General features: G+C 39.0%; 5 protein-coding genes, 1 non-coding gene and 1 pseudogene across 7 annotated transcripts; 4 read left to right on the forward strand and 3 right to left on the reverse strand.

Moving 5' to 3' along the window:
• The first annotated feature begins 3,947 nt into the window (after positions 1-3,947).
• On the forward strand, positions 3,948-5,024 carry LOC112173392 (annotated as a pseudogene).
• Positions 5,025-8,279: 3,255 nt separating this feature from the next.
• LOC112171617 lies at positions 8,280-9,572 on the reverse strand. The gene is made up of 3 exons (XM_040508594.1): positions 9,392-9,572; positions 9,227-9,295; positions 8,280-9,124 (listed from the first exon to the last, which is right to left on the reverse strand). The coding sequence occupies exons 1-3, from the start codon at positions 9,570-9,572 to the stop codon at positions 8,280-8,282; spliced, it is 1,095 nt and encodes a 364-aa protein (XP_040364528.1).
• A 1,167-nt stretch (positions 9,573-10,739) lies between these two features.
• LOC112173393 (glutathione S-transferase) lies at positions 10,740-11,840 on the forward strand. Its single transcript, XM_024311006.2, has 3 exons — positions 10,740-10,974; positions 11,058-11,106; positions 11,206-11,840. Exons 1-3 carry the CDS (start codon positions 10,825-10,827, stop codon positions 11,649-11,651), a joined length of 645 nt encoding a protein of 214 aa, XP_024166774.1. The 5' UTR covers positions 10,740-10,824; the 3' UTR covers positions 11,652-11,840.
• LOC112173388 (pentatricopeptide repeat-containing protein At5g43790) lies at positions 11,771-13,579 on the reverse strand. The gene is made up of 2 exons (XM_024311001.2): positions 12,142-13,579; positions 11,771-11,910 (listed from the first exon to the last, which is right to left on the reverse strand). Exon 1 carries the CDS (start codon positions 13,563-13,565, stop codon positions 12,165-12,167), a length of 1,401 nt encoding a protein of 466 aa, XP_024166769.1. The 5' UTR covers positions 13,566-13,579; the 3' UTR covers positions 11,771-11,910; positions 12,142-12,164.
• Positions 13,580-13,667: 88 nt separating this feature from the next.
• Positions 13,668-13,738, reverse strand: TRNAG-CCC. The gene has a single exon. It is a non-coding gene; the product is annotated as a tRNA-Gly (tRNA).
• Positions 13,739-13,744: 6 nt separating this feature from the next.
• LOC112173390 (dephospho-CoA kinase) lies at positions 13,745-15,780 on the forward strand. 2 transcript variants are annotated; one of them, XM_024311003.2, is made up of 4 exons: positions 13,745-13,876; positions 14,540-14,658; positions 14,767-14,912; positions 15,213-15,780. In XM_024311003.2, exons 2-4 carry the CDS (start codon positions 14,551-14,553, stop codon positions 15,664-15,666), a joined length of 708 nt encoding a protein of 235 aa, XP_024166771.1. In that variant the 5' UTR covers positions 13,745-13,876; positions 14,540-14,550; the 3' UTR covers positions 15,667-15,780. The 2 variants fall into 2 exon arrangements, with proteins under 2 accessions (XP_024166771.1, XP_024166772.1); XM_024311004.2 differs by having other exon boundaries at positions 13,837-13,876; positions 14,501-14,658.
• Positions 15,781-17,732: 1,952 nt separating this feature from the next.
• LOC112173389 (heavy metal-associated isoprenylated plant protein 36) lies at positions 17,733-19,470 on the forward strand. Its single transcript, XM_024311002.2, has 3 exons — positions 17,733-18,124; positions 18,231-18,306; positions 18,461-19,470. Exons 1-3 carry the CDS (start codon positions 18,077-18,079, stop codon positions 19,198-19,200), a joined length of 864 nt encoding a protein of 287 aa, XP_024166770.1. The 5' UTR covers positions 17,733-18,076; the 3' UTR covers positions 19,201-19,470.
• Positions 19,471-24,701: the final 5,231 nt, after the last annotated feature.

A 24,701-nucleotide genomic window follows, 5' to 3' on the forward strand; every position in this document is an offset into this window, starting at 1 on the left:
AACTATTGCTCCCAAACCAAAAAGGAAGTGGTGGCTTCAGTGGTGAGAGGTAGGAAAAGGAATGGATAAATCTGGTGGCTTTGTGTTTCCAAGGAGAGAATGATTATTAGGGTGAGTGGCGGTGATTGTATAGAAAAAAGAAATGGATAGGTGTTGTGGTGTTAGTTTTTAGTGTGAGATTTGCAGGTGAAGAGGTCGGAGGAGGTGAGGGAGTCGCGGCGGCCGGGGGAGGCAGGGGGAGAAGAGAATGGGAGGGCGGCATCGGTGGACTGACGTGGCGGAGGGATCATGACGGGAAAGAGAGAGTTGCCGGAGGGGGAAATGTCGGAGACCGGAGGGGAGGAGGCGATAGGCTCCGGGGCGGCGAAGAACCCGACTTGGGGGACCTTCGGGTCGCTGACGAAGAAGCTGAAAGAAAGCAGGGGAAGAAGAAGCTGAAAAAGAAAAACAAGAAAGACAAAAAGAAAGAGAGAAAGCAAAAAAAAAAAAGAATTAAAAATAATTAAAAAATACTTTTGAGGGTAAATTAGTCTTTTACTCTTATTTTGTGTCTAACATGCCAACACGTGGTCATAGTTAACGGACCCGTAACGGAATACTGACGTAGGTATTCCTTTGATAAGAAAATTAGAGTCCAGGTATCACATTGATAACTTTGAAAGCTCAGGTATCATTTCAAAAGTCCTCGAAGAGTTCAGACACTGTTGAAGTAAAAAACCCATAGAAAATCTCAGATTCCTATTCAATAGTAGGCAGCTCACCCTATCTGATAAAGGCTGGATTTAGAAACTTTGCCTCAAAACCCATCACTTGTAAACATCCTCAAAGTTTGTGAGAAAACCCAGAGAAGTTGTTAGAACTTCAACCCGCACAAACCCATGGTTTTTTATCCTTTCTGCCATTTTCCATTGGCCTGCACAACATTGTATCTTGAAGATGCACAACCCTATGTGATTGAGAAAACCAATGCCAAGAGAGATGCCTTCTTTTTCATCCAGCTTCTGAACAACTTCTGGGTTGATTAGCCCTCTATTTCTGTCTCTCAAATTGAAAGCAACAGTTGCACTGCTCTTGTATTTTAGTTTTGGGCCATATATATGCACCCCTCTCGGCAGCGTCTCCATCCACTCCACGCACTGGAGATTGTTGCTGTGGAGATTCGATCAAGGCTGATTTTCGCTGCTGGTGTCTGTGTCCAAGAAAGAATTGAAAGCATTTTGGATCTGCAAGACGTGGTTGGGGTTTTGGGTGAAATCAAGAGGAAGAGTGAGCCAGGGTTAATTTGGGAATCTTCCCTCTCAAGTGGACCCCATTGAAGCTGAGTTGGCATATCACGTCAGCGATTTAACGGTTTCATTTCACGGATAATTGATGGAATGACCTATTGGATGAAAAGTGCAGGGGTGTATTTGATGAACTTGAAAGTTCAGAGACTGAATTGATTTTGGATCCAAACTATAGGGTAGTAACCATTATTTACTATTTAGCTCTTATTTTTATCACTATAGCTCTGGAAGCCTTAATCTCTTTAGCTAATTAAGCTCCTTTTCAATGTTATTGTTAAGATGATACATACACACATGTTTTTTTTTTTTTTTTAATCAAACCCGAAGTCGGATGTATATATATATATATATATATATATATCAGATCCTATCTAGAGCGAGGTCTCACTCTGAAATTAAAGTGCGAGGTTAGAGTTTAGAATCACTTTTCGGTCTCATATCCATATTTCAATCGTTCAGGTTTTAGGTACTAATGTATAGATTATCTCTGTAAAATTTCAGCCAAATTAATGGTCGTTAAGGCATTGATAACTGCTTTAAAGCTAGTACGGTTCAGGTTAGACAGATTCAGTCCGTCCATTAGTTTAAGCTAGTTAGATACCTTAAAGATCATCCATTTGACTGAAATTTTGCAGAGATGATTTATAGATTAGTACCTAAAAACAACACGGTCGAGATGTGGATATGAGACTGAAAAGTGACCCTAAACTCTAATCTCACACTTTAATTTCAGAGCGAGACCTCGTTCTGGATAAACATTTTTTTTGAAAGGAAAGACGACAGACTATATTAATTGCAAACTGAGGAGTACATGGAGCGATACAAAAACATCGTAAGAAAATAATAAATCATAACAAGATGCACAAGCGCATCTATAATGAAGAAAAACAATAAAGGATAAAAAGCTGCACAAATGCATCTAAAATGAAAGGTAACCAGGAAGTGACTTGATGCCGAACGACATCACTGCACTGCATATGTCATGAGAGCAGTGTAAGTGTAAAAGTAACCGTAACCGAAACCGGTGATATGATCACCTAGAAGGCTAGAAGAGGTGATTCTCTCACCAGGAGTCGAAAGTAACTGAGGGTGTCAGAAACTCAAAAATTAGCAATCGAACTCCTAAGAACCAGAACCAATACCAAATCAGTATGAGTAGTTGTCTCGGATCCAAGATCCGGATATGTGTGCCACCCGGGTCCCAAATACGGATCCAAATTCGCCCCGAAATAGAGTTCAAAGCGGATGCCTCAGAAACAAAATAAGCCCAATCCCAATCAGAGCTGGTCTGGGCACCCAACCTATTGGGCACCCAAGAACAGGCCCAGCTGAGGATACTCTGGACACCCAAGTGACTAGGCAACCAAGCACTGCCAGATTGGACTGCTACGCTACCATCTCCTCTTAAAGCAAAACACCGCGCCGCCTTCGCTTGAGGGAGGAGAGCAAATCGGAGGGAGAAACCCAACAATGGTGACCTCCATCGGCGCCACCCGTTCCTTGGTGCTAGACCACTGGGAGACGAGAATCGACCACCACCAGAAGAAAAAGAGGCATGCCAACCTAGCATGTAGAAGCCATCTGCAGAAACCCACCAGCCCAAACCGATCGAGTACACCAGATCGGACCCAACCAGTAATCACCTCCGGACGCCTTCAAAATCCCAAATCGGGTTGCATCCCAACTTCCTCTGTCACCGGCAACCACCGCCAAGCCTGCCCAGCCACCATCGTAGCAACATCTCATCCCCTGCGAAAAAGAATAAATAGAACCAGGATCCCAAATTCCGATTGCCGCACCCAAATCCGTTTTAGAGAAAGCTCTCCTCCAGCAAATGTCTCTCAAGAAATCGGACTCCAGAACAGACTTCTTGTTAGCACCACCGAAAAGGTCCGAGAAGCAAGTCAAGAGACGGATACCACAACCAACAAGTTGAACAGAGGGGAAGCACGACCTCTAGGAGAGCGACAGACAGGCTTCACGAGGAGAATGAGACTCATCGGAGGCCAAGGATCGCGATGAACAAAAACCTAAAGCTAGGGTTTGCCACCACCAGAGAGAGAGGGGGAGAGTTCTCATCTATCTTTTTGCTTTTGTGGAGAAATAAATAAATCCTCTTATGCTCTGGATAAATATTATATATATATATATACACACACACACACACATCTAATGTCAGAATAGGTCGTTACATACACACATGTTTCTTTTGTAAATTAGATATGAAATAAATTATGTCATTAGTTTACTACTTTATTTTTTGTGTAACATTTTGGTTGATTAGTTTTCTCTTATGATTCATATATCATTATACACAACATAAAGAATGATAGATTGCCATATATATATATATACACTTTTTTGTCACTGATATAGCATTATAGTTGGATCCATATATCCATTGCTTTTAAAGAAGAAGGAAAAAAAATTAACCTACCAAAAACATCATAAAGATTTGTAAAATCTAAACAAATACCAGTAAATCAATCCATTAGAATCAATCAGAGTTCATATAGAATTTAAACAATCCGTGGATTAAGTAAATCTATGGATTATAAAAACTCAAGCAAAATCTTTTAAAATTTGAATTGAATACACTCCTATAAATCAAAGCACATATTTTTCTCAGTTCATCGTCCAAACCAAACACAGCCCACAGTCATGGCCGACATCAAAGTCCATAGAACCGCTTTCTCAACAGCAGCAGGGTGAGTTTTGGCAACCCTCTCGGAGAAAGAGGTTGAATTCGAGCTTGTTCCGGTAGACATGAGAGGTGGTGAACATAAAAAGGAGTCCTTCCTTGCCCTCAATGTAAGAATCTTGAAATAAAAATAGAATTCCTTTTCAGGTTCGTTTACGGTACATTAATCTACCGATATATCAAGTAGGCTATTTCGGTACAGAAGTAGACTAACTCGATATAGAGGTAGACTAATTTGAGATCAAGTCAAGCTAGTCTACTTATATATAGAGTCAGTCTACATCTGTAACAAATTTATCATATTTAATGTATTGGTATATTAATCTACCGTATCAAATTTAGCATACTTAATGTATTGGTACATTAATGTACCGTAAAATTTTCTTTTTTTCTTTTATTCTTATGTTTCTTTGTTTGCAATACAATCCAGCCATTTGGTCAAGTTCCACTGTTCCAGCTTTTGAAGACGGAGATCTTCAGCTCTTTGGTAAGTTTGTATTTAGCTCTCAGCCACATCAAATTTACACACCATATATAAAATTGTGTCTGTGAATCTAAGATGCGTACCTTGTGAAATGCAGAGTCAAGAGCAATTACACAATACATTGCCCATGAGTATGCTTCAAAGGGAACCCCGCTGATTTTCCCAGACTCAAAGAAGATGGCAATTCTATCAGTGTGAACAGAGGTGGAGGCTCTAAAGTACGACCCAGCAGCCTCAAAACTGACTTCTGAGCTAGCTATGAAGCCTGCCTTTGGCAAGCCCACAGACTTCGCAGTTGTGGAGGAATTTGAAGCTAAAGTTTGGTACAATTCTCGATGTGTATGAGACTCGTCTGGGCCAATCGAAATACTTGGGAGGTGACTGCTTCAGCTTGGCAGATCTTCACCACCTTCCAACCACACACTACTTGATGGAAACACAAGCCAAGAAACTGTTCGAATGCTGCCCAAATGTTAGCGCATGGGTTGCTGATATCACGGCAATAAGGCCTGCTTGGGAGCTCACTAAAGTCGTTGCCATGGGAACTCACTAAAGAATGCTGTAGCTATCTGCTCAACAGTCGCATATCTTCAATGATTATCTCTATACTGGCATATCTTCAGTGTCTGGCCTTCTCATTTCCTCCAAGAAATTGGATAAAACTCTGCTGTACGTGTTTATAACATGTTGTTGTACACCTTTGAGCTTTTGGCTCGTCTTCAATGTGAAATTTGATGCCTAGCTTTTGCCTTTGCTTGTAAGCTTTGACAATTTATTTTGGGTGAAATTCGATAACCAAATTACCTCCGATCTGATGAAATCCAAGCCGACCTCCCCATCTTCTTACAGCGCCAGCCAGAGATTTCCGCCAAACCTCACTACATCACCTTCATTATCAAATTCTCCGCCATCACCCGTGGTTGCATAAACTAAATCAAGTGGGAAATTTGATACGGGTTATTTTGATTTTCTTAAATTTTGATGGATGGTGCCAGGTTTAGAAGGTTGATTGGGTTTAGGAGGATTGTAGAAATGGAATTGATTCATGGGAACAAGGAGTTGGAAGCGTTAGTTAAAGACTTGAGAATTGTAATGAAATTAGTCAACATGATTCTTGGCAATTTAATTAAGTGCAGAAGAGATTGATAAGGAGAGAGAGGCTTTGTCATAAGAAAATTCCATCCGATAGTGAGGGAATAATAAATGGAAAAAGAAGAGAGAGAAAGGGAAGGTAAAGAAGAACATCGAAGTAAAAGAGAGAGAGGAAAGAAACAAAGTAATTGTGAAGGTAAGGAGAAATGATAGACCATTGGATCTGATATGAGCCACGTGTTTTCATCTGCTGCAAAGCTCAGGAAGCTCAGGCAAAAATAAAGCTCAGGAGAGGATCCTCTCCCTATAAGAGCAAGTTCACCGGGCTCTCTTATGCCCGGGCACCACGTCAAAAGCAGCATCTGGGTCACCATTTTTGAACTATTCATGCTTCCACTGGTGTTGGGGCAAGACCACAGTGGGAGGCCCAGGACATGATCTCGGGTAGGAGGGTGACTGAGCCCGTGACCCAGGATGCCAGGCTAGCCCAAAAGGAAGAAGTTAAGGGAGACGCGCCGTGGGCGGGAATTGAAGGCCACTCTCTTGTCTTCTAGCGGCGACAATGACAGCAGGCGCGATGCAGCCGTATTTTTGTCGTTTAGTGGCGTGATGCGGCGACGTGGCTTGTAGCCGTTGGGCTACTTTGCAGATTTGAATGCAACGGTCCACAGATCTGGACTGTTGCTTATGATAATGAAATGGATCTGACGGCTATAAATCAACATTTGCAGAGGTTAAAAAAAAAAAAATAATAACCGTTAGATTACAACGGTAACAAAAAAAATATAACCACAATTTCCTATAAATACCTCACCTCCTATTTGACTTCTCACACCAAAAAAATCATATTTCTTCCTCAAAATTTTTTGTTCCTTCTCCTCATAGCTTTCATCTTCCGAAATTTTTTGATTCCAATATGAGCGTACGAGGCAATACGATTGTCCAACCCGTATCAAATCCAAGTATTGACGGGACACGTTGGCAGACTAATGAAGACATTCAATTGTGCAAGTCTTGGAGGGCTGTTAGCCAAGATCCGGCAAAGGGTACGGACCGCAGAAAAGATGATCTATGGATAGAGGTACGCCAACACTATGCCGAAAATTGGGATGGATATGTCCGATCAATGCAAGCTTTTCAAGGGAGGTGGAAAACCTTGAAAGTCAAACTTTATTCTTGGTATTGTGCGTTAAGGCAAGCGAAAAGTTGGTACAAGAGTGGTGCGAATATGATTGATGAGGTATGAATTTGTTGTGTAACATGAATATTAATTTTTATGATTCTTTTAGTGTATATTAAAATTTAATTAGTTGATACATCTTACTTTAAATTATTAGTTCAAATATTTTGTTGATAATTATACTTTAAATTATTAGTTGGTATATTAAAATTTAGTTGATAATTATACTTCATAATCATACTTTAGACTTCAATTTATTTTAATTATACTTTATACTCACCTTATACTTAAAGTCAGTAGGTGGATTTAAATAGTTGATACATTGTACCTCGTTTATATTTGTACTAATATATTTATATTTTTTTGTTTAAATTAAATAGTGACGACGAGCACAAGATTTGTGGAGAGCTGCGATGACCAAATCGAAAGGAAAACCAAAAAAAGGTGATTTCATTAGTTTAGAATGTTACGAGATTGTTAAGGGGTTTCAACAATTTGGTGACATTTCAAACCATTCCTCTTCGGCTGGAGGAACCTCCAGGGGAGGAACTGAACGGGTGCACACACAACAATCCATTCCTGATTCTCATGTCCAGTTGGACATAGATGCAGATGAGGTAAATGCCGATGCAACTCCCAATCCTTCGGTGAGGCCTCAAGGAAAGAAGGTTGCCAAAGAAGCTATTCGGAAAGGAAAGAAAGCATGTAATGATTCCACTCCTCTGACAGCCGCTGTGGAGACTATAGCAACCAACCAAACATCAATGCTGTCTGCTACGGAGAAACGTGATGAGGAATATGCTCGACATCTCCGTGACCAACAACAACGAAATTATATACGCTTGCAATTGGATATTCAAGAGAGGGAATTCAAAATTCAAGAGAGGGAATGACGTATTATGGAGATGGACACAAGTAAGATGACGCCAACCAAAAAGAATTACTGGCAAAGAAAACAAAAAAAAATTGCGGAGAAAGAAGATGAAGATGCAACCCGTGGATCTAACATCCCACAACCACCATTCATCGGTGGATATTATCCACCACCTCCTTTCCCCGGTGGCTATCCACAACCACCAATCCCCGGAGGGTATTATCCACAATCTTATTTCCCTGGTGGTTTTCCACAACCAACATTCACTGGTGGCTTCCCACAAACACCATTCACCGGTGGCTATCCACAACCACTATTCACCGGTGGAGTCCCTTCCCTACCTTTCTCTTCGGGTGAATCCACCAACCCTAACCATATGAATGACCCCACAAACACAAATTGAATTCCTAATGAAGATGAAGATTAGGAAAATTAGGGAGTTATATATTTTAAATAATTGTATTGTTATGATTCCAATGCTTGGTTTTTCACTTATGTAATATTAGATTGATGAAATGAAAATTTATTTGAATAATACCCTTACAAATGAAAAGCTAAATGAAACCACACAAACATAATTAAAAACATAAAAACTAAATGAAAACCACACAAACATAATTAAAAACATAAAAACTAAATGAAAATACACACAAAAAGCAGATCTAGATACGCCTGTTGCCTTGAAATTCCCAAAAGTGTTGAATGAGGTCTTCCTGAAGGTTGGAGTGACTGTGCTCAGATCTAATTTGTTGGTAGCGGTCCATGAATCCGTTCATATGATGAGCATCTCTACCAACAGGATCAAAGTCTCTACCGGTTGGTCCCTCCCATACCTCAGCAATCTTGGGCCTCATATTGTTATCCTCTTCACCGTCGGACTCCAACTCATCATCGCTGTCTTTAGATCGTTCATCCTCGACAATCATGTTGTGTAATATAATACAAGTCAACATGATGTATCGAAGGTCCTTTTTATGCCACCCACGAGCAGCTCCTTTAACAATACCAAACCGTGACTGCAATATATCAAAACATCTTTCTACATCCTTCCTATACCCCTCTTGAGCCTTTGCAAACTCGATTTCCTTGGGGCGTGTAGGATTTCGAATTGTTTTCAAGAAAGTCACCCATCGAGGATAAATCTCGTTAGCGAGATAGTACTCTAAACTGTGAAATCTGTTGTTAACTTGGAATTGGATCAGAGGTGCTCTATCGGCGGTAAGCTCATCAAACAACAGAGACTTTGCCAAGACGTTGAGGTCGTTGCATGCCCCGAGCATTCCAAAGAATGCATGCCAAATCCAGGTGTCGTAAGATGCGACTGCTTTCAGGATGATAGTGGGGATCTGTTTCCTACCACTATATTCTCCAGCCCAACCTGTCGGACAATTCTTCCATTGCCAATGCATACAGTCGATGCTCCCAATCATTCCTGGAAAACCTCTGCTCTCACCTTTGACAATAAGTCGTCTGAGGTCGACAGCAGTAGGAGCGCGAAGGTATTTTGCTGAGTAAAGATCAACAATTCCTCATGTAAATCGCTGAAGGGCTGCGACGGAGGTGGATTTCGCCATCCGACAATACTCAGCACATTGATCTGCCCCTGTACCGTAAGCAAGCATTCGCAAGGCAGCTGTCATCTTCTGGTCCGGAAGCAGTCCGACTTTGCCGGTAGCATCTGATCTTTGAACAAAGTAACGATCATACTGGCAAAGGTCAGTAAATATACGCTTGAAGAGATTGAGACTCATCTTGTAACATGTTCAGAACTCACAATCTTTGAACATTGGCCGGTCGACAAAGTAGTCGGCCAACATACCTTTGCCCCTTTCTTCTCTAAGTCGTTCCTCATTTGGTGCATGACCCGGATGTGAACCGTGCCCTCGGTGTTGGTTTCCAGATTCTTCTGTGACTGCAGTGATGACAATGGCGTTGGTGACCTTCATCATCTTCATCCTGAGACCGTCGAATTTGATCCCACAAATTGTTTATTGAAACGAGGGAAATTTAGGAAATATGTGATGCTAGAGATATGAAAAGGGTGAAGGTTTGTTAAGCTCGGATGGTGTGTATATGTAGTGAAAACATCATGTTTATTTATTGAAAATTTTCACACATAAAAGTGTCAGTGGGTTATCACTCACTCATTTCAAAAAAAATTGTCGGTGGTGTGCATGTGATAAAAGTGTCGGTGCAGTTTTAAATTTTTTCACACTTTTCAAAAAACTTGTCTGTGGTGTGCATGTGTTAAAAGTGTCGGTGGAGTTAAAAAAAATTTCACACTTTTCAAAAACTTTGTCGGTAGTGTACATGTGATAAAAGTGTCGGTGGAGTTTTAAATTTTTTCACACTTTTCAAAAACTGTCTATGGAGTTAAAAAAAAAAAAAAAAAAAAGTGTCGGTGGACATATAATTTGTCTACCAATAAAATTTTCTATGGTTGCATTTTCAAATTGTTTATCAATACTATTTATTTACATCATACATTTCTCATTTTCCAAAAAAAAATAAAATAAAATATTCGATGAACAGTAACTGACTGGTGACCCTAACCCAACGGGTGGAAGCAAAGATCCAGTGGCCGTGAATAGTTTCCTGCTCTGGTGACCCAACGGGTGAACTTGCTCTAAGAAGATAGTTGAACGCCTGCACCCTAACCAGAAACATACGTGCATTGCAACCCAGCTTGAAGAACATTTGAAATAGAAATGCACCTAGAAGAGGCATGTGAAACCACTAGGTAACTGCTCAAGCTGCTGCGTCTTGGATAGCCGAAAGCATGAAGGGGAAAATGCTGCGTCTTGGATTCTCAGGTACTGTTCTTGATATTTAAACATTTTCAGGCCCCCAAAGAATGTTGAAAGCATATTGACCATTGATCTCTTTTCCTAGCTTATTTTATAAATATAAGGCCATATGTCAAAAGCTTATAGCACAGACCACCAGGTAACTGCTCAAGATGCTGCGTCTTGGATAGCCGAAAGCATGAAGGGGAAAATGCTGCGTCTTGGATTCTCAGGTACTGTTCTTGATATTTAATCATTTTCAGGCCCCCAAAGGATGTTGAAAGGCATATTGACCATTGATCTCTTTTCCTAGCTTATTTTATAAATATAAGGCCATATGTCAAAAGCTTCATAGCACAGACCAAATCAAAGCACATCTTTTTCTCAGTTCATTTTCCAAACCAAACACAGCCCCATAATCATGGCCGGCATCAAACTCCATGGAAACGCTCTCTCAACGGCGGCATCGCGAGTTTTGGCTGCCCTCTATGAGAAAGAGGTTGAATTCGAGCTTGTTCCGATAGACATGATAGCTGGTGAACATAAAAAGGAGTCCTTCCTTGCCCTTAATGTAAGTCTCATGAAATGAATATAGAATTGCTTTGACATATTGTCTCTTTTGTTCTTACATTTCTTTGTTTGAATTCAATCCAGCCATTTGGTCAAGTTCCCGCTTTTGAAGACGGAGATCTTCAGCTCTTTGGTAAGTTTGTATTTGGCTCCGCCACATCAAATTCACACAGCATGTCAGCATATATAAAACTGTGCTTATGAATTTCAGATGCCACCTTGTGAAATGCAGAATCAAGAGCAATTACACAATACATTGCCCGTGAGTACGCTTCAAAGGGAACCCCGCTGATATTCCCAGACTCGAAGAAGATGGCAATTCTATCAGTGTGGGCAGAGGTGGAGGCTCATACGTTCGACCCACCAGCCTCAAAACTGAAAGATGAGCTTGCTATGAAGCCTTTCCTAGGCTTGGCCACAGACTTCGCAGTTGTGGAGGAATTTGAAGCTAAGTTGGGTAAAATTCTCGATGTCTATGAAACTCGTCTCGGCCAATCGAAATACTTGGGAGGTGATTGCTTCAGCTTGGCAGATCTTCACCACCTTCCAATAATACACTACTTGATGAGAACACAAGCCAAGAAGCTGTTCGAGTGCCGCCCAAATGTTAGTGCATGGGTAGCTGATATCACAGCAAGGCCTGCTTGGAAAAAAGTCGTTGCCATGAGAGCTTACTAAAGACTGCTGTAGATCACTGTTGAACAGTCGCATATCTTCAATGTTTACCTATATATCTTGGCATCGTATGTTTGGCCTTTTCATTTCCTCCAATAAGTTGCACAAGACTCTGCTGTTTTTATAACTCGTTGTTTTACGCCTTTGACCTTTTGTCTCTTGTCTTCAATGCAAAATTTGATGCCTTCTGCATTTGCTTTGACAATTTCTTTTGGGTGTTTGAAGTTTGTGTTTGCCATTTACCCATGCTACAAGCTGAGCACTGCAAATTCACCGCCCAATAAACTTATTGCAACGAGTAAAACAGAAACATTCCAATTCAATAATGGAAACTGCTGATAGGCACAGAGAGAATTCCACGAATTGTGTAGAAAATCAGAGAATCAACAATGATGATATTCAGGTTTGGCTTGACACACTTGTACTTGGTCCATTAACAGAAACATGGATACTACTGACTAACAACTGCCATAGTAAAAGGGGTTATGCTTACTTTGCTTGCAAATGCAATCCGACTTATTGCGCTACTAGTTGATCAACTTGGTCAAAGGGTTTGCATTCCGCCGAGCTACAACCCAAGTCTTTCTTAAGGTCTCTCTCTTTCATCATGGCCCTCACTTTCTCAACATCATCCCATCTACCCATCTCGGCATACAAATTCGACAGCAAGATATAGTAAGCACTATTCCCCGGCTCCAGTTCAACAAGCTTTGTAGCTGCAAACTCGCTCAACTCCAAGTCCCCATAAGTTTTACCGGCAGCCAGCAATGACCCCATCATAGCTTTACTAGGCTCATAAGGCATCTCTCTTAAGCATTTGAAAGCATCTTCAAGACACCCGGCACGAGCCAAGAGGTCAATCATACAAGCATAATGCTTGACGCTCGGCAAAAATCCATACTTGCCATTGCTCAAGGAACTAAAAATTTGTCTACCAACATCTACCAACCCCGAGTGACTACAAGCAGAAAGCAGTTCCACCAAAGTCACTTCGTCTGCACCGAACCCTTCTTGTTCCATTCTCCCAAACCACCAAACTGCCTCCTCGCCGCTCTTGGCAAGAGCAAACCCCTTGATCAGTGCATTCCAAGTAAATGTGTTCTTCTCTTCCATCGTATCGAAAACAGCCAAAGCCTCCTCAGTTTTCCCACATGTTCCATACAAATCAATCAACGCTGTTCCCAATTTCACATCCAACTCCCATCCCTCCCTCCTTATGCATTCATGAATCCACACCCCCATCTCAAGCGCCCCGAAACTTGCACACGCAGCCAAAGCATTCACCATCGTCACAGCATTCGGCACCACACCCGCATACTGCATCTGCTCGAAAGCAATCAACGCATCGTCATACTTCCCCAAGTTCCGGTACCCCTTAATCAAACCGGTCCACGACACAACATCTCTCTGAGGCATTTCATCAAACACCTTTCGACATAGGTCCATCCGGCCACAGGAAGCGTACAAATCCAGAGCCGAGTTCTGGACGTAGATATCACACCACTGACCCAATTTGACGACATGGGTATGCAAGCATCGGCCTTGTCTGAGGTCCCGGCCGTCGGACAAGGACTTGAAAAGAACAGGAAATGTGTAGTGATTGGGAGGAATGGAGGTTTTGCGCATGTGGGTGTATACAGAGAGAGGGACGTGAGGGATGTGGGAATGAGAGAAGGCTCTGATGAGGGAGTTGCAGGTGAAGACATGGGGGTTTGGGAGCTGGGTGAGTAAGTGAAGGTGGGCCAAGTGGAGGAGGCCGAGGGTTTTACAGGCGGTGATGAAGGTGGAGGCGACGGTAGTGATTGAGTGGAGGTTTTGGGTGATGAGCTGGGCTTGGATTTGATGGATGTGAGTGATGGAGGAGCAGTTGGGTAGGAGTGAGAGGAGTCTCGTGGTTGTGACGTTCAACTGCGACATGGAATTTGAGAAACAGAGAGCAAAAAGAACCAAGGACTCAGTGGTGGCGCGCAATACAGTTTTTGTTTTTATAATTTGTCAAAAAGATTTGAAAAACAAAAATGCGCATCCAGGGAATCGAACCCTGGTCAGTACCGTGGGAGGGTACTATGATACCACTACACCAGATGCGCTTGTTGGTGAAGGTCGTGAACAGGTGTTATTTAAAGTTAGACTGAAAATCTTTGTAGTTTTAAAGGAAGCATGGGGACTGGAAAAACCCAGTTGAACTACTCGGACGGAAAACTGTTCTGGTTTCTCTTGAAGAAACAGTAAGTGTTTAATTTCAATATCATCTAGAATCTGCATCATTCCCTAAAAATATTTATGCTTAATTTGCTATTGAATGTCTAAGTGTTGTTGTTAATCTTTGATGGGAGATATAGAATTTTCTTTTCTCTGGGTATGTGTAAAGCTTTAGAATTGAGGTAGCTTTTGCTTCTTTGTTGTTTCCCATGATTGTTTTTGACTGAATTTGGAATGAAATTAGTTGACTTTTTCTGTTTCTGGGCAGAAACTTATACATGTGCAAAGGCTATGATTCATATTCACTAGTTCTTTAGTGGTAGACCTCATTTTGAGACCATAAGCTGTTTGTCAATATTCTTGGGATACTTTTTATGCTTGTGGTTTGATGGAGGATGATGATAATGTGGCGGATGCTTGATGATGAAAATAAATCTGCATACTGAAGAACAATAAGAGGAGTAAAAGAAATCTGGGAAATTAGGCCTTTGTCCAAAAAGTTTTGCCTTTTCTTGTTTTGGTGATGAAAAATTTTGCCTTTTGTTCTTCCCATTTGCGGTACAAGTGCTCTTATTGAGTGTAGCAAATTTAAATACCTCAGAAATTCGTGTAATGAAAGTAATTTTCTTACTGGAATTAGTTAACGTCAGGAACTTTGTTAATCACCGTTCTTTGATCTTTCTGAGTAGACGTAAGAAGAATGAGGATAGTGGGACTGACAGGTGGGATTTCGTCTGGGAAGAGCACTGTCTCAAATCTCTTCAAGGCCCATGACATACCTGTTGTTGACGCCGATCTTGTGGCTCGAGTAAGTGATGAGCAAAAGCTGAAGCATACTAATTTAGACAGTTATAAAAAAAAATATGTGAATCAGTTGTCTTTAGGTCTTTCATGGACTTAGTATGTTTGGTTTCAGGATGTATTGAAGAAGGGAACTGGTGGATGGAAAAAGGTTGTTTCAGCATTTGGACAGGGCATTTTGCAACCTGATGGAGAAGTTGATAGGCTTAAACTAGGGCAAATTGTATTCTCTAATCCTGAGAAGCGCCAACTTTTGAATCGGTATGTACCTTCTCACAAATTGCATAATTTAATTATGTGATCTCACTGAGAGCATCTCTTTGTAACACTATTAGTTGTAAACAAGCGCATTATCTGTAAACTGTTCTAAATTATACCTGGTATGGTGGAGCAAATCATACAGTTTTACAAATTTACATGGTCACCATTTGATCTACTGATTGCTTGCTGAATGTTGGTGATTTTTATTTCGGTTAATGTCTGGATAATGTATTGGAGTGCCTTATAATACAAATTACATGCCTCTATCAACTTTAATGTCTAGATTTTATCTTTTTGTAGACTACTGGCTCCTTACATATCATCTGGAATCTTTTGGGCAATTTTGAAGCTATGGTTGAAGGGGTTTAAGGTTATTGTTCTTGATGTCCCTCTATTGTTTGAGGCCAAGATGGACAGATGGACAAAGCCCATTATTGTTGTATGGGTCGATCCTGAAACACAGCTCCAGAGACTCATGTCGAGGGACAGAACAAGTGAGGATGATGCTCGAAACAGAATAAATGCTCAGATGTCACTCGATTTAAAGAGGACTAAGGCTGACATAGTGATTGATAACACTGGATCACAAGAGGATTTGAAAGAGAAGTTTAAGAGTGTGCTATTTGAGGTCACAAAGCCCTTGACATGGACTGAATTTTGGCTTTCTCGACAAGGTGCTTCATCTGCTCTTGTCTCTATTATCATAGGTGTTCTTTTGTTCAGAAAAGTTTATAACAGTGATAGTAAATTATAGCAACCTTGGAGTTGTGCTTGTTGAGATATTGATCTAAATCTCCCTCTCTGTGGTAGTTGATAAGAGAAGAACTTCACTGTGTTTGTAATGAAGAATGATTATATGCATTTACAATCTAAATTATTGCAAAAGGTCTTCAGTTTCCTAAATTTCTAGGTTATATTTCTGTTTATAGTAGAAACTAGTTTATGTGTTATATGAAGAAGGCTCATTTGGTCATTGAACTTCCTGGGAGTAGGTTTATTTAGACTACTTGCAAGTGCATATCAAGGTTTATTTAGATCTCTTATTTCTTTAAAGTCCCCTGAACCTTAGCTTGTAAGTGGAGAGAATGGTAATATTTATGGATCTAGGAGCCAAAGGTGGGAAGGACTCCCCAGTAGCCAACTTTAACTAGACTGTTGAAATGTCAAGGTGCTCGGGTTCAAAAGAGAGTCAAGTCATTTTGCTGATATTTTGGCCTGCTTTAGGATGATTTAATCATTTATTCATTTCTTTTCGAGTTTAGATTTCTATTTGGATCTTTAGTCATAATGATCGCAGTTGTATTCCAAAAAAAAATAAAAAATAAAGCAAGAGCTGTTGTGAGTGCCAAGTGCAGTCACAAGTCACTCCAGTGATCTAGACCAGGAAAAACATTGGCTTATACAAAGTGCAGATAAGTGAAGCCGAATTACATTGTTGTCTGCTGTGACAATATTGAAGTTTTATGTTGAAATGATACTGACCTCTACATTTGCCTTTTATCTCTAATGCTAAAATACTCTTTGAGCAAAAGTGCTGCCACTGTTTAGTAGTAATCTTTAATCTTTTCATCTGCTCCAGTTGCGTTTGAGAATGATCGTTGTTATCTTTGTGCCTTTGTATTTTCAAGGACACGTACTGCTGGCAAGCACATTAATTGCTAACTACTAGCTGTTTTTCCATTGTAAAGCTGCTTTCTTCTCCCATTTGATAAAAGGAAGGCATTTATTTGCAGTTACTGTAGCTTTGTACTATGCATATATTTTTTAAGAAAGTGGTATATTAGTTTAAGTTTCCAAAATTCTCAATCATCGAATACTTTGTTTGGAAAGACGAAGTCCCGTATATAGACTATAGACTTTTTAATTGTCAATTAGGTTTGAAAATTATTGCTGGTATAAGGTCATGAAGATACAGTTACATTGTCAAACAATTCCGGTTGCTTTTTCTTTGTTCTAGTTTACTAGTTACCTGGTTAGTCCAAAAATCCATCAAAATTTGATTGAAACTTTGAAAGCAACGCAAGGGAAGTTGGCTTAGTCTTTTCGAATTCAGTTACTTTTTTGCCTTGACATTTCACCAATCCATCTGCAGATGAATATGTTACTGTAGGTTAGTGCATTGTCATAGTTGCTAGAGCTATTTACATCAATTTACTAGTCAATTAGGTTTAAATGATTCTTGCTGGTATAAGGTCATGAAGATACAGTTACATTGTTAAACAGTTTGGATGCTTTTTCTTCGTTCTAGTTTACTAGTTACCTGGTAATAGTCCAAAAATCCTTCAAAAGTTGATTGGAACTTTGAAAGCAATGCAAAGGAAGTTGCCTTTGTCTTTTCAAGCTCAGTTACTTTGTCACCTGGACATTTAACTAAATCATCTGTAGATGAACATGTTACTGTATGTTAGTGCATTATAGAAGTTGCTAGAGCTATTTACTTCAATTTATAACACTATTCTGATTAGTTCAAAGTTGAAGGGCGATGGTTACTGCTCTCGTTCCTTCTTTGATTGCTTAGAACCTTCTAGGTCTCCTAACATAGATTGATCAGATGATGAGCCCATCAGCATTTTGGTGGTAGGTTATGCTTTGGCCCCATCTGGATCAATTATCAGTACCACACCAGAATACCAGTAAAAAAGTGATGATTAAAGCCTAGAAGTAAAGAACGTCTGATCATCTAGGTAACTGCAAAAGATGCATGAAAAGCCAATAAAGGTTGAGTAAAGCCACAAGAGGACCCCCTCACCCCACATTTCCCTTGGTACAAAAGTAGTGATCATCAATCAAAAGCTCTGGTCACTTATCCACGGGCAGAGTAAGAGTTGGATTGATGATATCTGGAACTGTAAATCGTAAATTTTGCCATCATGATATTTCTCACCTACAAATTCAAACCCATGTTTGAGTGTGAGTTTGTGAATGATTTCCTGCAGTCAATTCTAGTTGAGCTTGTTCAGTTATAGATTGCTGATGTGTGAGAGATGTAGTGGTTCATTAGGTGTGAAGGTGATGTGGCATCCACACCAGATGCCTTTGCTTTTCTTCCACTTTTTAGAGCTGACTCTCTATATTCCTTCCTCAAGCCTCAGCTTACACAAAACAGTCTAAGCTATCTTTCATTTCCTTCCTCTCCACTTCCATCAACTCTCTCTCTCTCTCACATGGCAACAAAACCAGCTGAAGAACCTCCTGGATCCTTGAAATACCAGGTAAATAATAGTGAAAGGTCTTGATTTTCTTCATGAATTACAATATTATCTTGGTCTCAAACTGTTACGAACTAACCAAATCCATATGATCTCCTCTGATTTGCAGACATGGGTGTTGAAAGTCTCGATTCATTGTGAAGGCTGCAAAAGGAAAGTCAAGAAAGTTCTTCAAAGCATTGAAGGCAAGTACATGGTTATGCTTACTTGTGTGTTAGTGGATTTATGCGATCATCATATAGTCGAGTGTTCACTCCTGCTTTAGTGGATTCATATGATCCTTATATAAATATCTATAATCTGTTCATAATTAATGAATTTTCCATGAATTGTCCACAGGGGTTTACACTATTGCGATTGATTCTCAGCAGCACAAGGTCACAGTGACTGGCAACGTGGGGGCAGAGACCTTACTCAAGAAGCTGTTGAAGTCGGGCAAGCACGCCGAGCTCTGGCCAGAACCTAAGAAGGGGAAGAAGTCCAAGAAGAAGAAAGATAATGGGGAAGCAGATGGTGAGAATGGCGATGAAGCGAAAAATTCTGCTGAGAAAGACCAACAAGCTGATGAAAATGGTGGTGATGATGCTGATGATGATGACGGTGAGTCAGACAAAGAGGGTGGGAATCAAAACAATGAAGCTGGTGGAGAACAAAGTGCTGGTGCTGGTGCTTCAACTGGAGCCAAAAAGAAGAAAAAGAAAAAGAAGAAGAAAGCGCAAAACGGGAATCCTCCTAGTGGTGGCACTGGTATCCCCAGTGAGCATTTAGGTGATGCTCATCCGGCGGGTACTAATGGGCCGCCTATGGTTGGTCCAGACATTTCTCACCCAATGGCTGCCATGAATCTCGGCCCACCGATCCAACATGTATACCCGGGTCCATACCCGCCACAGATGTATTATCAGCCTCCGGTCGCATATGGTCTAAGTTACAGTACGACGTACCCGAGCTCAAGTGCTTCATATTTTACCCCTGCTATGCATGAAAACACGTACTATCACCCGGACATCTACTCGCCTTCTGATCCTGTTGATTCGTTTACCGACGATGATGAAGAAATTGGCTGCAACATTATGTGAAAATGTTGGGCAATATTAAGAGTATCTATAGTGTGTTGTGAGGAAAGGGGAGGCTTAACTTTGTACAATGTACTGGTTAAGATATGAAATGGTTGAGCTTAGTGTATTTAGGATTAGGGGGAAAATAAAAAGGGCTTGTAATGGGTTTGGTCTCTTATGTATTAGTTGTTTAGCTATTTTTGCACTACTTTGTGTTTGACCAGCCAATAGAATAGCCTTGTAATGTATTTTGCTATTTGTAGGACCTAAAAAATCTTCTTTTGCTCTCAACTGATGTGTAAAGCAGTTTTTTTGTTATGCAAATCTCTCTCATCACTCTCTAAAATTTGGAAAGCTAGCTTCTTTTCAAGCCAAAGTTACTCAACAATCTTCAAGTTCCCAAATCAATTAGACTCTCAATAATTGTTAATGTATATCCAAAATCCATGCTAGCTAGCTAGCTAGCTGTTGTTCATAGTTCCAACAATTTTAGTTTTCACTGGATTCTTGAATGAAAAGTATAGTCCTGTGATGTAATGGTTTAATCTTCATATCATGATCTTTCCAAAAGCAACATGCTATATTGCTATCTCTCTTTTGATACAAATGTCTCTTTAGAAATCTTTGCCTTTCAATAATGTGGGGGATGTATATGTAGCAGCTAGTGTGGCACTTTGGACTGAAAGCTAGTTCTTGTGGTACTTGTTGTAAGCTTTTCTTTTCTTTCTTTCTTTTTGAGTCTCAGAACCACCGATCACTCATAATGTTAATAGAGTAGGGACCAAAACCTAAGAAAAAAAATCTAGGTGGAGATATGATCTCACTTTCAGTGGATCACTTTGAACAAGAAAATTATATTTTTTTTCATTGAATCAATTTTTTTTTTTTAATAAATTTAAAATGAGTTCTAACGAAAATTGAGAAATAAAAACTACAGAAAAGAAGAATAAATGTAAAAGAAAATGTGTATAACAGGTGACCGATCTTCTCATTTCTATGAATCATCATTGTCGGTGTATTCTTTCATATTTGAAAGGTATATATATATAAGGAAGTTCTTCGGTTCATTTTACCCTTCCTTAGTATTCAATTAATTACATCGTGATGCTACCATAGTAGTCAATACTCAATGTACTTGCAGAAGGATTATGATCACTCTGTGTTGTTCGACATATTATTGGGATCCTAAGATGTCTTTTTTCTGACTTCTTTTTTGTTTTCAATAATTGGAATCTTCAACTATTGAAGTAGGGGTCATCATGGGCCAGGCTAGGGCTGGCTCTACCCTAAATTTTAGGGCTTAGGGTCGGGCCGGGTCTAATCAAAGTCAACAAAATTTAGGGTCGGACCGGGGCTTAAATATGCTAATCCTTATCTGCCCGAAAGGGTCGGGTCAGGCCGGCCTTCCAAATAGGGCCAAATAGAGCCGAAATGGGCCTAAAAGGGCTTTAATTTGTTTAATAAAAAGAAATTTTTTATTTTTTATTTTTTATCTCAAAATGTGGCTCAATGGTTATATAGTTAATACAAGACTCAAGATGGTTATATTCAATTAACTATGTCTCTAAATCTTCCAAAATTAATTGTTGTTTAACAAAGGAAACAAAAATTAAAGAAAATAAAGTTTAGGAAATTAATTACAAAAAAGAGATAAGTTGTATGTTATAGACTAAAGAGAAACATATTTAAAAAATAGAAAAAATAAAAAATCATTAGGGATTAATTGAGCGAGCGTAAAGGGCTGGGCCGGGTTTGGCCATAACGGGCTCAAACGGGCCTGGCCGAGCCGTAGGGTAGGGCCGGGTTTCATTTGCATAACCCTTACCTTACCCTATTTGAGAAAGGGCAGGGCTGGCCCGCCCTAATGCAAGGGCCAAATAGGGCAGGGCCGGGCAGGCTTAGGGCCAAAAGGCTAAATGATGAGGCCTAAGTTGAAGGAATATTGAAAATACCACCAGCCCTACTTATAGAACTTTATGAGGCCATAGATATAACATGGCGTGCAATTAATTGTCAAAATACATTATTTTCAACCCCTGTGTGTGTGTATTATATATCAATGTAACTTAGCCTTTATGCAGGCCACATGGTTAGAAATTTAGAATATTCACTTACGCAGAGTGGATTATACCTCTTTTTCAGCACACAAAAGACTGAAAGAGAGCACACCGTACCAGATATAACTATATGCTGTCACATAATGTCATCGAATGGAAAGTATTATTTGTGAGAGCTAGCTCATAAAACTCACCAATTTAATTTCCCAAAAATTGTTTATTGGTCAAAGAGAATAGGAATAAACTGCTAAATATGCAATTATGTATAATATTCTTCTAGCATAACAATGGGTCAACTGTGTTTCATTAAATTATAGAGAAGCAGTGGCATGACAACTGTAAGTTGTAGTCGATCTCTAATGTTTGTTCCATTTGGATTATATAAAGATGGAATGATTTGAGTTTGATCTTTGGCCCTCTTGGGATCATGATCGATTTGGTCGAATCTACAAAACAATCCTCTTTTCCGATCCTAAACCCTAAATCCCCCACCAAAAGAAAGGACAAAATAAGAAAAGAAAATCAGTTTGCATTTGCCTTGGCTTCATCTTTATTAGCCGTACTTTAAAACCCTACATGTATATGCAGCTAGCTTTGCTCTGTAGTCACACATTCATGAGGATATTTTGAGGCTATTGATGTTAACATGATGCAAATGCATTTAGACGACAAATGCGTACTATTCATTCCAACGGTATGAGTATGTATATCGATCCGAAAGAACAAAAATAAATCGAGTCTCACTGCAAAAGCAAATGAACCCTAAATATAAACCCAGTGTCTGCTATTAATAAACCCTGCTACGTACGCGTACGTAAAATCCCTTTTTGGTACTTTTAGCCATATAACTCTTCCCAATACGTTAATGTAGGAGATGAAGATGGAGATGAAATGGTCTGATGGTAGTATATATATAAACTTCAATGGAGTTAGGTTAAGCTTTTATGGGCATGCATGCAGCAGATAAACCTCATAACAGAAGCAACCTGCAGGTTGATCGAGTAGGTGATGGTTATATCATTGGTGTTAATTAGTCAGCTGTCATAGCTATCTTTAATTTTCTACTTAATTTCCTCTATATATAGGAAAATGACCTACCAAGTTGGGGACCCTTGGCCTCACGATAGGTCATAGTTAAATGCAGCAAGTAGTTTTCCTCCACTGGCCAATTTGGATAATGGGATCTTTATTCTTTGACCGAGCCAACCGACCATATGAAGAACACAAGAACAATGATCTAGCTAAAATTCTAGAGCACTACTTTTGACTGAGCCCTCTACTTTGGATCACTCAGTCCCAGCCTCAACTTTAACCTTAACTAATTCAGGTTCATGCCAGAACAATCTAGACTAGGTAGATAAAGGAAGTCGATCTATTAGAATGAGGTCCATATACTTCAGAGGAGGGTATATAGACTGCGTAAGTGTCATTGTGTCAACATGATTCCTCACTGATTTATTTATTTATTTTTATTTTGGCAAAGATCTCACTGAATTTTTCTAAAGGAAGGAGATATTCACACTCATTTTTGTTTTTGAAATTACTACTTGTATTTTTTTTTTTGTTCTAAATTAAACACAAAAGAGAGTATGGATACTAATTTCATAAACAAATAGAGTGTGAATATCATCTCCCTTTCTAAATTATGAGAAACATAATGAATACAAAAAGTTATGAATGGGGAAAGAGAAATTTTATTCACACACCTCTAAATACTTAATACACATCCCTTTTTTAATTTCACACACCCAACATCACATTTTATGGGTAAGTTAAATTACCAAAAGAGATATTTATATCAGGATTAATTTCAGTTTACCCCCCTAAGGTTTGGGGGTGTCATCATTTCACCCCCTGTACTTTCAATTTTAAATTTTTACCCCCTAAACTTTCCAATTTCAATCAGTCGTGTCCAATTTCTACTATTCAGTCCAAATTGGACTTTAAGTTTGACTTTTGAGGGCTAAAATGGTCATTTCAACATAAAAAAAATTAAAAAAAATTCTGATTTTTTTTTTTTTTCTGTTTCTTCTTTTTATTTATTTATTTATTTTTATTATTATTTTGTCTTCAACCTATACACCACAAGTTATAATAGGTTTATAAAAACAAAAAAATACTCTAGGTAGTTGAAAGCCGCTCGCTGGTCTACGATATTTGTGACATATCTCCGATAAAGTGAAGAATTTAGGATATATCCCTAATAAAGTGAAGAAATATCTGTAAAAAATAATTTTACACTTTATCTGTAAATAAATATCTGTAAAAAATGATTTTACACAAATATTTCTTCACTTTATTGGGGATATACAGATATTTACAGATAAAGTGTAAAATCATTTTTTACAGATATTTCTTCACTTTATTGGGGATATATCATAAAATTCTTCAATTTATTGGAGATATATCAAAAATATCGTAGACCAAAAATGATTTTACACAGATATTTCTTCACTTTATTGGGGATATACAAATATTTATTTACAGATAAAGTGTAAAATTATTTTTTACAAATATTTCTTCACTTTATTGAGGATATATTCTAAAATTCTTCACTTTATCAGAGATATATCACAAATATCGTAGACCAGCGAGCGGCTTTCAACCACCTAGGGTATTTTTTTTGTTTTTATATAAACCTATTATAACTTGTGGTGTATAGGTTGAAGACAAAATAAAAAAATAAAAAAAAACTAAGAAACAAAAGGGAAAAAAAAAAACTAAAAAACAGAAGAAAAAAAATTAATTAATTATTTAATTTTTTTTATGTTGAAATGACCATTTTAGCCCTCAAAAGTCAAACTTAACGTCCAATTTGGACGGAATAGTAGAAATTGGACACGACTGATTGAAATTGGAAAGTTTAGGGGGTAAAAATTCAAAATTGAAAGTACAGGGGGTGAAATGATGACACCCCCAAACCTCAGGGGGGTAAACTGAAATTAATCCTTTATATTAACAATAAAGAAACATAGTTGGAATTAAGAAATATATGCAGTTTTTTTTTTCCAAGTCTACCGCAGATGGATATCATGAATTTGATTCTCAATAATTTAGCATGCATGGAATCGAGCCTTCTTATCAATCTAGTTTCAAAAATGTATTAACTATCCAAATGATATGGACAAACAAGAGCAAGTGAAAATCGTTGAAAAATTCCTCAAGAACTCTTGTGATGTATTGTTTTGTTTCGCTCGAATTTCATCATCAGTAGTTCACAAATCTCAACAATTGGCATATGAATATTGTCTTGGTCAAGTCCTCAATGACAAGCAATTCCCCATTGGCATTTGAGTATGTTCAACCCAACAAGTGAAAAGCAATTAAATCATTCTTTGGGTGCCATTGTATTAACTTTAGTGATGACCATGTGATTTACCGAAACTCTCACATTGAGCCATTGGGGAATTGATTCTGAGTCTTCTAGTGTAATATGCTATTCTTTGGGTTTTTTTTTTTTTTTTT

This window comes from Rosa chinensis, chromosome 6 (genome assembly GCF_002994745.2).
Source record: "Rosa chinensis cultivar Old Blush chromosome 6, RchiOBHm-V2, whole genome shotgun sequence".
In the NCBI taxonomy this organism is placed as follows: Eukaryota; Viridiplantae; Streptophyta; class Magnoliopsida; order Rosales; family Rosaceae; genus Rosa; species Rosa chinensis.

Bases quoted from the DNA above. Each gene is read 5' to 3' on its own strand.
- LOC112173389 (XM_024311002.2), top strand. From the start codon at position 18,077: ATGGCAACAAAACCAGCTGAAGAACCTCCTGGATCCTTGAAATACCAG. The intron at 18,125-18,230 runs GTAAATAATAGT...TCTGATTTGCAG, and splicing joins CTGGATCCTTGAAATACCAG to ACATGGGTGTTGAAAGTCTC. The intron at 18,307-18,460 runs GCAAGTACATGG...AATTGTCCACAG, and splicing joins AGTTCTTCAAAGCATTGAAG to GGGTTTACACTATTGCGATT.
- LOC112173393 (XM_024311006.2), top strand. From the start codon at position 10,825: ATGGCCGGCATCAAACTCCATGGAAACGCTCTCTCAACGGCGGCATCG. The intron at 10,975-11,057 runs GTAAGTCTCATG...AATTCAATCCAG, and splicing joins AGTCCTTCCTTGCCCTTAAT to CCATTTGGTCAAGTTCCCGC. The intron at 11,107-11,205 runs GTAAGTTTGTAT...TGTGAAATGCAG, and splicing joins CGGAGATCTTCAGCTCTTTG to AATCAAGAGCAATTACACAA.
- LOC112173390 (XM_024311003.2), top strand. From the start codon at position 14,551: ATGAGGATAGTGGGACTGACAGGTGGGATTTCGTCTGGGAAGAGCACT. The intron at 14,659-14,766 runs GTAAGTGATGAG...GTTTGGTTTCAG, and splicing joins ACGCCGATCTTGTGGCTCGA to GATGTATTGAAGAAGGGAAC. The intron at 14,913-15,212 runs GTATGTACCTTC...ATCTTTTTGTAG, and splicing joins AAGCGCCAACTTTTGAATCG to ACTACTGGCTCCTTACATAT.
- LOC112173388 (XM_024311001.2), bottom strand. From the start codon at position 13,565: ATGTCGCAGTTGAACGTCACAACCACGAGACTCCTCTCACTCCTACCC.
- LOC112171617 (XM_040508594.1), bottom strand. From the start codon at position 9,572: ATGAAGATGATGAAGGTCACCAACGCCATTGTCATCACTGCAGTCACA. The intron at 9,296-9,391 runs GTGAGTTCTGAA...TTCAAAGATCAG, and splicing joins CCGGCCAATGTTCAAAGATT to ATGCTACCGGCAAAGTCGGA. The intron at 9,125-9,226 runs GTACAGGGGCAG...ATCTTTACTCAG, and splicing joins CTTGCGAATGCTTGCTTACG to CAAAATACCTTCGCGCTCCT.